The sequence below is a fragment of the Cryptomeria japonica genome, chromosome 1, assembly GCF_030272615.1.
Source record: "Cryptomeria japonica chromosome 1, Sugi_1.0, whole genome shotgun sequence".
Taxonomy (NCBI): Eukaryota; Viridiplantae; Streptophyta; class Pinopsida; order Cupressales; family Cupressaceae; genus Cryptomeria; species Cryptomeria japonica.
In genome coordinates this window covers 630661511-630671126 of record NC_081405.1, presented here as the reverse complement: position 1 = coordinate 630671126, position 9616 = coordinate 630661511, and the positions used below count along the sequence as shown (strand labels likewise).

The window sequence follows — 9616 nt, the reverse complement described above, 5'->3', positions numbered from 1 at the left end:
CCTAAACTTTGTCTCCCACTTGTCTCAAGGATCATCAAGGGTAAGGACCCTTCATATAATAGAACTCCCATAATCTAATTGGTGTTTAAAAGGGTGATGGTCCACTCACCCTTTGCTCATGGAAACCAAAATGTGTTCTAGTTTGCATCTAAATATGTCACATGAAACTCTCTCCAGACCAACCCTTGTTAGAATTCCTCTCCTTGACAAATTGAACACAACTCGCAGGTCCCACTCCATCAAATTATAAATCATGTGAGATCAAAATTTACCATCAACATAGGCACATATCAGTTATGCGTTTGCTAAATAAATTTCTAAGACTACTCATAGGAAAACTAATTATGACGCCCATACTTGAAATGGCATTTTTGAGCTGAATGCCAAACAACCATGCTATAAATCTTGTTACGAAGGTGCCAAAGATAAAAATACATGAAATCAGGTATCTAGTAATTTGATCTGTCTTGGGATTTCCAACTTAACTAAAACTGCTTCCCAATCAAATCTTCCATATGTTGTAAAGGGAAGCAGATAAGGAGATCCCTCTTGTCCAATATAAGATCAAAAAACCCTAATGGTCTACATTATGATATATAATTCATAAAAGAAATAGTCTACCTAGACCTCAATTCTTATGTCCCATAGGTACATATCTTTGTCTGGTACTCTCAATGTGAAAGTAGCCAAACCAGATTCATCTTGATAGCTGAATTCTGTTTCTGTGGAATCCACACCAATTGTCTTTGGCTTCACGGAACAATAGAACCCAAATACTCCACATCCTCGGACCTTCAAACTTACCGTTGTGGTAGTAGGATCACACACATATGCACTAATGGCACCTCCAGAGTTGAACATTTTAATGAGCCCAATAGGAGCAAAAGTGATGCCATTGGCTAACTCCTGCAGTTAATCAAATAAGGAAGCTTTAGTTGAAATAATCAAACTCGATAGAAAACAGACATGTTGCAATTAAATATCAATGTTTGGAAGTCTATATATTGTTGGTGGATATTAACCGCAGATAGCAAAGCCTTGAGTGAACAGGGTTACAACTTACAACCATTCCTTTACCAAGACAAATTTGGTTGAAGATATTATTGGTGGTTAACAGGTAAGGTCAATAAATATCAAAATTGGAAGATTTAGGCATGACAAAAGCAAAATGATAAGCCACCATTACTCCCAGGACAAGCACCTGAACTCCTAAAAATTAGAATACACGTTGAGAAAATGGGAAACAGCTATCCAGCTATCAGCATGCACCATAGCATTTATGGCTGGGAGTTGCATAACTGAACATTTGACTTCTCATCAATGAGGACTGTTGTTAAATTCATTTAAAGGCGATGGTACAGTGAATAGACTGTAAATGATGCTCATTGATGAGAAGTCAAAACTTCAATGTAGCATCTAGACACCAATGCCATGGTGCATCCTGATGGCTGGATTGTCATTTCCAAAAATATGTGTGCTATTAACAAAGAGAACATGATAGTAAACAATTATAACCTAAAAAGACTGTAAATGATCCTCATTGATGAGAAGTCAAAACTTCAGTGTAACATCTAACCCATCGATGCCATGATACATCCTAATGACTGGATTGCCATTTCCGAAAAAACATGTCCTATTAAAAAAGAGGACATGACAGTAAACAATTATAACCTAAAATGAAATCATATGTAAATTACATGGCAGTCTCCCCCGGTAAAACTTACAAAACATGCAGTGAACTTCCACAAAAACTTACAACACATGCAGTGACTTGTTTCCCACAAGAAAAAGGTAGAGAAAATTTCTCTAGAGATCTATTTACAATCAAGAAGGAAACGACAGGGGAGACCTCATGATAAGGCCAAATCGAAATATTGCCCAACAGGAATTCTTAACAGATATTTTGACTCCAAGGAGGCAAAAAAATTCCAATATAAATCAAGTCCCAACTGCATAAAGGTTCAACCTTTACAAGATGCAGTGTAAACTAACCCTTAATTAAGAAGGGCATAAAAAAGCCTAATGCAGACTTACTACTATTTTATTTTATATTTTTTGCATTTTTGAAATCAATGTAGTAAAGTAAGTATCAATGGATAAAATAATGACAAACAAACCTTAATAGGAACCACAGCAAAAACTTCATATTCTCGGGATTCAAGAGTGATCGGCATAGCAGCTCCTCTGGGAAGGCGAACAAGCTCCCCTACAACATGTCAACAATGTATATTTAAGCTTGCTATAAGACCTAACAAAAATATAACAAATTTAGGCGAGAGTATTGCATTTTTTCACAAGGATATCCTACCTCCTTTGTGGGAATATACGACAGATTCACCATTCCAATTCTCATCTGCAATCTTTGGCAAATAATCCACATCATTTGGACGAATGCTAGATGTAATAGTTTCTGGGTCAGAGTCGTGAATCGTATTTTTTTTGTCAACCCTACACCACCCAGCACCTTGACAATTGAAGACACCAAGAACTCCAGTGTGCTTGTTCAAATTCCAGATTTTAAGTAAGCTGCAAGGAAACCACATGCAAAAGAATACATTAAATCTGAATGTACTAAAAAAGATGCAAACAATAATTACTCAGAGGCACCTGATCACAAGAACATAAAAACAGACTGATCGAATCTATAGTACATGGTTAGATAAAATAAAAAAAGCAACTTGATAAAGAGATAAGTTGGATTCAGGCTCACTTCTTCCCATCACGCGCTGGATCTGAAAACAAACAATCTTTTGTAGGCCTTCCGGGAAGCTGTGCTCGCAATACTGATCCATCTGGAAGAACGAGTTTCTTTAACAAATTAAAGTCATGGAGGCCAGGCTTGTCACTGTCAATAGCAAACCAAGATGGGGATTAATCCAATTAGCAAAATAGCTAAGATAAAATTGCGTATAAACAGAGGAGATGACCAAAGCATACAAGAAGAAATCTCATTTGACATCCTATATCCTATCAATGTCCCATGGGCTACACAGAATGTGTAAATTAAAGTTCTTACTCCATTTGTTTACCAAGGGCAATCAATAAGTTACCTGACATATATTGAGCATCCCCCAACAGCTCGTGCAGCGGCATGGTATTCAGCCATTGGATGAAGAGACTGCCAATTAAAATTCCCATTAGCTACTTTGCCTTCTTTTGAAGTATAAGATGAGAATTTAATGTATTAAAAGTAAAAACCCCATGGCATATTTACATGAAACATATCCCAATCTGGCTGCATAAATTCTCCCAAGAAAACACTGTTGTAAGCAACAGAGGCAATATGAATGGTATGTGATGCAGGATCCCTTGGCCAGAAGTCATCAGACGCTCGTATAACTGCTGTTTGCTTTGAGCTATAAAATCGGTTTAAATAATCAGATACAATTTTAATATAGAAGTTCAAAATTGTTCAAGAATCAACCTTACTAATTTAGCCGAGCAAAATATATTCATATTCTATTAAATTACCTGTAAAGGCCATCAGTATTGTGACTCATACAAGCAATGATGCCATTATCAGGAAAATTACGAGCAATGGAAGCCTCTAATGCTTGATGGTATTGACTTGCCAACTTTACACGACCACCATGACCTGCACCTAATGTCTCGATAATATTTTGGACATCTACTTTGACACCATTAATGCCGGCATTTGCTAGATATGAGTGAAGATCGTTATAAAACTGAAAGGCATTTTTTGGATTAACTAAACCCAGTCCATTCATTTGTATGCTATCTAAGGCCTCATCGGGCTGGTTCTGACTAACCCCATAAGATTGAATAGGGAAGGACAACTTTGGATTGTAATGTTCCATCCCAGCAACATCATGCTTAACTCCTCCCCAATAACCAGTAAGAGCATGCCAAACATAAACATACCTGGCCAATTAAGACAAACATAAGATGTATGAATAGATACACATATCCACCATTTGAATTCACAGTTTACACATAGATAAGTACAGAATCAACAAGGCATATTACTACTAAAACCATGGTAAAAAGCTTACTTCAAATTATGATTCTTTTTTGCTTCTGAAACAATGTGTTTAAGGCCCAAAGTAGGATCTTCTTGTCTTTCACCCTTCTTTCCATCCTTCTGGAACTTATAATTTTCCTTGATATTTGTCAGACGATTTGCAAAACTGAATTAATAGAAAACAGAATCCTTAGATTTCAATCAAAATTCACCTTCAAGGTTTTTAAAAAAATAGTGATAGCTACTGATACCTACTTCGCTGAATGTACAAAGTCATTAGGCTTGGCATTCTGGTCCATATCAACTGATTGCCAGCCATCATCAATCAGCAGAAACCTTGGAGGTGTACCTCCTTTCTCTAGGCTGTCATGACAACAGAAACATTATCAATCCATAAACGAAGGGAATTTGGAAGGGGTAATATACAATGTTGATCAGTGACAATAAATTATTATTGCAAAGAATAACCTGAGAATTACACAATACTTGAGAAAGTGAGAAAGAAGTGTGTGTAGCATGATAGGTTTTACAGACAATGTACCTTTCCAGGCCTTGTTTTACACCCTCAGCTGTGACGTCTGTATAAAATGCATCCCATGTACACCACCCAAACCAGTTTAGCATGTCAGGCAACTGCAAGCCAAACATTTCAAGAATAAGATTACAGAGAAGAAAAGACGAATGAAATAACAGAGAAACAAAAAAATAAACAAATATACTTCATCACTAATTAAAAATCTGTAAGCTACAAATGCACTCACAAAAAAGTAAAAAATGATACATTCAGGCATCATTCTGAAAGAACCCAAGAATTTCAAACGACATTACCCTTTTTCTCTCACGATGACAAAAAGTTTGTGAACGTCTCTCCACAGCCCTGCAGTATACATAATTGATGTAATTTTGTCATGTTGATATATAATACAAGACAAAGGAATAGGACAAATAAAAGATATAGTTTGGGCATTTACTTTACTGCACTTGTAATCACTTCATATGGATCAGTTCCAGCCCCAACAAAAACTGAATGAACTCCATGGGTTGTTTCGATAGCAGGGTCTCCTGAAATTTTTTAGGTTTAGTATGAAATCAATAAAAGTTAGAAACTAGCAACTAACATTGCTCCTAGAAAACAATTGCTGTAAATGCTGCATTTATGATTTTTTTTTTTCCTAAACTTCTGACATTTACCACTTTCCAAAGAGAATTCGAGTTCGTTGTTCTCATTTCCTTGCAAAACTGCTCTGAAAGCTCCTTCCAAAAGTGGCAAGAAAACAACATAGATGGTATCCGTGCTCAATGGTGATCCCCCATTACCCTCAACTATCAAAAACTGAGTCTCAAATGGAACATCTTTCCCGCATGTGCCCATTCTCTGTGTCATCCACCAAAGCTTGAACCGGAACAAACCCATAAAACGAAGGCCTCTGCAAATGTAGACATAACAGTAAATTTCTTACATTCATCTTAGAATTTTGGACAACAAAGAAATGTTTCAAAATAACAAGTATTCTCTAAATTGTAGCTACAAATTAGTCCATACTGTTGGGAAGAAAACACCACAAATTTTCTGTTTTTGTATATTGTTATTTTTTTTTTCTCATTTTCACATGTAACAAGTTTATACCCCCTGCAATCTTAAAAAGCAACACTGAGTTGCCGCTCATTTTATCTTGGTGTCATCTACATCTCACATGAAAAGACTCAAAGCACTGAAAAACTTTATAGTATAAGTCAGAGAAATAGTGGAACAGGGCACTCACAAATATGAGAGCCCCTCTGACCAAACATGGTGACATTCCCAAGATATAGATTTTTGAATAACGTAATTGGAAATTCTCTCAGTTTTGAGAACTCGCTACACTTATTGTAGTAAAAGAGTATCAGATCATTAAAGTTTTGAGTCGCACTTGATGATCCATCTTTATAAGGAGTCATATTTGGTAATCCATGCTCAGATATATGCATAAGGGATCGTTGCTTCCCTTATGGGGGGTCATACTTGGTAATCCACGATCGGGATTATGCATTATGAATTGTTGCATTCAGCTACAACTATGTGAAAATGAGCTGTAAAGCCCATTATCACAAAATCAGCAGAGCACCATTGGTATGGATGTGAAGAGAATGCTTCAGTGTCTACCAAAACAAGCAAAATAAAAAGCAAATTCAAGTTATAGTAGTCTCTGAATTTGATTGAGTATGAAATGTTTAACCATCAATGTATTGGATCACACAGAGTTCTGAAACATTGATTATTAAAAATTTCATATACAATCGAATTTAGAAACTACAAATAATATTCGTATGGATTGTATAAATTTGATAGCATTATAGTAAAAAATAAAGAAAAAAAATTGAAGACCTCGAAGAGGCGTTTAAACATGGACTTGTAGGGTTATAATACAAATACTTGTTAAATTTGAAACTTTTTTCCAGAATATTACCAGTTTATGAAGAAAAAATTCATTTCTATCTCACACAAATAATAAAACAGAAACATGGCGGAACCCAGATTTTGGTCTAAGACACCATTCTCAGGAAACAACCAACCCTTATAACAGTGAAAAGTTGGTAGAAAGTAAACCATTCCATAACTAACTTGAAAACAAACAGTGTTTATCAACCAAAACAATTCACGGATCGAAAGATTCACCATTAGCCATCTCAACTTCAAAACACATCCATAAAATATCATTCATATGAATTACATATTTTCAACAAAACCAATGGCAATGAAAACTTACTCAAGCTGGCCAATTGGGAAAACATGGTGGCTCTTGCTGAAGTCCGACGTGGCACCCAAGAAAGCACCATTCACCATCCCAACCCCTGATGCAGGGATCACCGTGATATTCTCATGAACATTAGATAGGATGCATTCTCCCATTACCATTAAATTTCCATCCTCCACAGAAATACCAGGAGTTACCGTCATCTTGACAGAAAACTGGAAAATCAGATGCAAAAAAGAAAGGCAGACAACTTCTAGTAGATTAACATACACAAAACACAGAATTTTCTGTGTTTGTTGAAATAAATTTATGACTCTGGCCTTGCAGAGCAAATCACATATTTGCAAGACAAATTTAATCTTTGCTCAGGTGGGTATTTTTATAGAGTGAAGAGATAGAAAGAGAGTGAAACTAAAAATGGATCCACGTCACGTGAAGTATCTGCACTCTAAATAAGACTGACGCATTGGACAAGAAAGCGACTATTTCCTAACCGCAGTTAAAGAGGTTCAGAAATTTTAAGGTAAAAATCGGTGGACGTATTTAACTGCGGTTAAGACGGTGTTTTAAGAGGATTAGATTTTGTTTTGTTTGTTGAAAGCTGTGTTCGCACGTGAGTAATTTTAACACGACGTGCTTACCACTTTGAGGGACGTTGTTTTCACAAATAGAGGTAGTGTAAGTTAGGTGGGTGGGGGACCCACAACTACAAGAACAAGAACAACCCTAGTTTGGGGATTTGTGTGTTTTTGTTTTAGTTTCAATGGATTGGAATGAAATAAAATCTTTATAGGCATTCTTGTATAGGCTATTTGTTGGATTCCATAGTTTAGCATGTTTGAGTAGTTGGTATAGTATTTGTTAAACTAAGTATTTGTGATTTTAGAGTTGTTAGTGTCGATGATGAGTACCATATTTGACTTTGATTTGTAAGGGACGGGTGATCGATCACAGTGTCTTTGAAACATACATTTAGGAATAATCTTGTCCAAACCATGGTTGATCGATGACCATAGGAAGTCATGACATATTGTCTTTTAATAAACATGATATAAGTCTCCATAGATCAAAGCCCAAAGAGCCTTAAAGAACTTAGTAGGTAGGTCATCAACACCTAGACTCTTCTCAATGGCTAGCCAAGCCAAAGAAAAGTCAATATATCTAGAAAGTTGTTGTTCAATATATTTACTATAGTCCTTATCTGTCTTCCTAGTAATAAATTTCGCAAAAATTTCCTACAAAATGTAAATGAGAGGATTATTGATTAATCATCAATGAAGAGCTTGTTGAAATGATCATAGAAAGTTTATTCTATCTTATCAGGGCATGCTTGAGGTAAATTATGGTTATGGATGGAAGAGATGTACTCCTATTTAATATTGTATCTCAAGTGTTAGAAAAATAAATTAGTACCTTAGTCTATTTTAAATATAGTTCAATCTAGCTCTAATTTGAGCCCATTTTCGATTGCAGATAGCTAGCTAATGGAGTTTAGTGTGATCCACTAACTATTGCAAGTAAAAATTCATGAGGGAATTGGAAAATAAGACCCTTGCTTCTTTCCACTTAATATTTAAGGTACCTTTCCTATCTCTTATATTTCCAAGCAAGTCTTTTATGTTGTTGTTGTAGGAACATTGTACAAGATGAGAACATGCTCCCGCCAATTAATCTAGCCTTGTGCCAAAGGTTTTGGTTTACTATTCTAGATGGTTGTTAAGGAATCTATGTAATCACTTTATTGGAAATGGGATACATTAAGTTTGAAGGGGAGAAAGTTGGGGTTAGGTGAAGGGATAGTTGGGGAAATTTTCATAAAGATGGAAATATGGTTATACAGTGGTTGAAAAGTTCCAATCTCGCCAAGATGCATGTTTGGGAGGGGATGCTAGGAAGATTAGGGAGAGAGGTAGAAATAGTTTGAGTGGATAAGCTTCCTTGAAGGACTAGGTCCATAGTTATTCCAAGTGAGCTAGGGGGGGAATTGTTAGACATTTATCCAAGAATGAGATCAAAGATACCTAAAGTGTTCTTGGTAAGAGTTTGAGCACTTAATACAATTTGAGATTTTCTCTACTCTATTCTTTTTTTATACACGAGACTAGTGGTATTTAAAAATACCTTTGAAAGATCGATATTTGTTGCAAGGAAACATGTTCACTTAGTTCAGCCTTTGAAAATGTGTGTTAAATATTGGAAAACAAGTTAGCAAGGACCCTACATCAATATATGTAAATTTGTTACTCCTCTTAAAACACCAAGTTGAACTATTTCATTATTAATTGCTCCTTAAATGTTTCAAGAATGAGAAAGGATGATTTTATGTGAAGATTTTAGGATCGTGTGTGTGTGTGTGTGTGTGTGTGTGTACTTGAATTTCATCATCAGAGTACTACCTGCAACATATTAGTTTCACAAAATACAAAGGAAATGTTATAGGAAATCCAAACTCAACCAATGAAACTACATGAAATGAATATTAAAATAAAAACCATATTATTACCTTCATGATTTAAGTCTCATTGTGTCCTAACTCCACTATTCCTAGTTGCAGATGATTTGCTCTCAGACAAGCACTGGTAGCTTCCAAGATGGCATATGAAGAATGGACTGATAACTGATACTATGATATGCAATGCAAATGATTTAAAGCTAAATGATTATGCTAAATGAGAAATGCTAAATTGCTAAATTGCTTCAAGATAAAACTCACGGATGCATAAGTTTTACTCAAATTGTTAACTTGAAGACTAACTCTTTCTCAACTCAAACTCCTACTTTTATAGACTTTTGAGAGGATAAGATGATGTGTCTAAGATCAACAATCATTAGCAGATTTGCCAATTTGGATGGTTGTGAGAAAAGGTGAAGGTTGAGAGAAAGGGGGAAGGAGAAGACA

General features: G+C 35.6%; 1 protein-coding gene across 1 annotated transcript; it reads right to left on the bottom strand.

The window, feature by feature from the left end:
• Window positions 1-357: 357 nt before the first annotated feature.
• LOC131042473 (probable galactinol--sucrose galactosyltransferase 1) lies at window positions 358-7131 on the bottom strand. The gene is made up of 14 exons (XM_059220257.1): window positions 6730-7131; window positions 5174-5409; window positions 4954-5044; window positions 4811-4859; window positions 4524-4615; window positions 4238-4345; window positions 4014-4148; window positions 3472-3882; window positions 3215-3356; window positions 3051-3118; window positions 2711-2845; window positions 2309-2526; window positions 2118-2206; window positions 358-906 (listed from the first exon to the last, which is right to left on the bottom strand). The coding sequence occupies exons 1-14, from the start codon at window positions 6918-6920 to the stop codon at window positions 622-624; spliced, it is 2250 nt and encodes a 749-aa protein (XP_059076240.1). The 5' UTR covers window positions 6921-7131; the 3' UTR covers window positions 358-621.
• Window positions 7132-9616: the final 2485 nt, after the last annotated feature.

Bases quoted from the DNA above. Each gene is read 5' to 3' on its own strand.
- LOC131042473 (XM_059220257.1), bottom strand. From the start codon at position 6,920: ATGACGGTAACTCCTGGTATTTCTGTGGAGGATGGAAATTTAATGGTA. The intron at 4,860-4,953 runs GTAAATGCCCAA...TGTATACTGCAG, and splicing joins GTGATTACAAGTGCAGTAAA to GGCTGTGGAGAGACGTTCAC. The intron at 3,357-3,471 runs GTAATTTAATAG...CCGATTTTATAG, and splicing joins AATACTGATGGCCTTTACAG to CTCAAAGCAAACAGCAGTTA.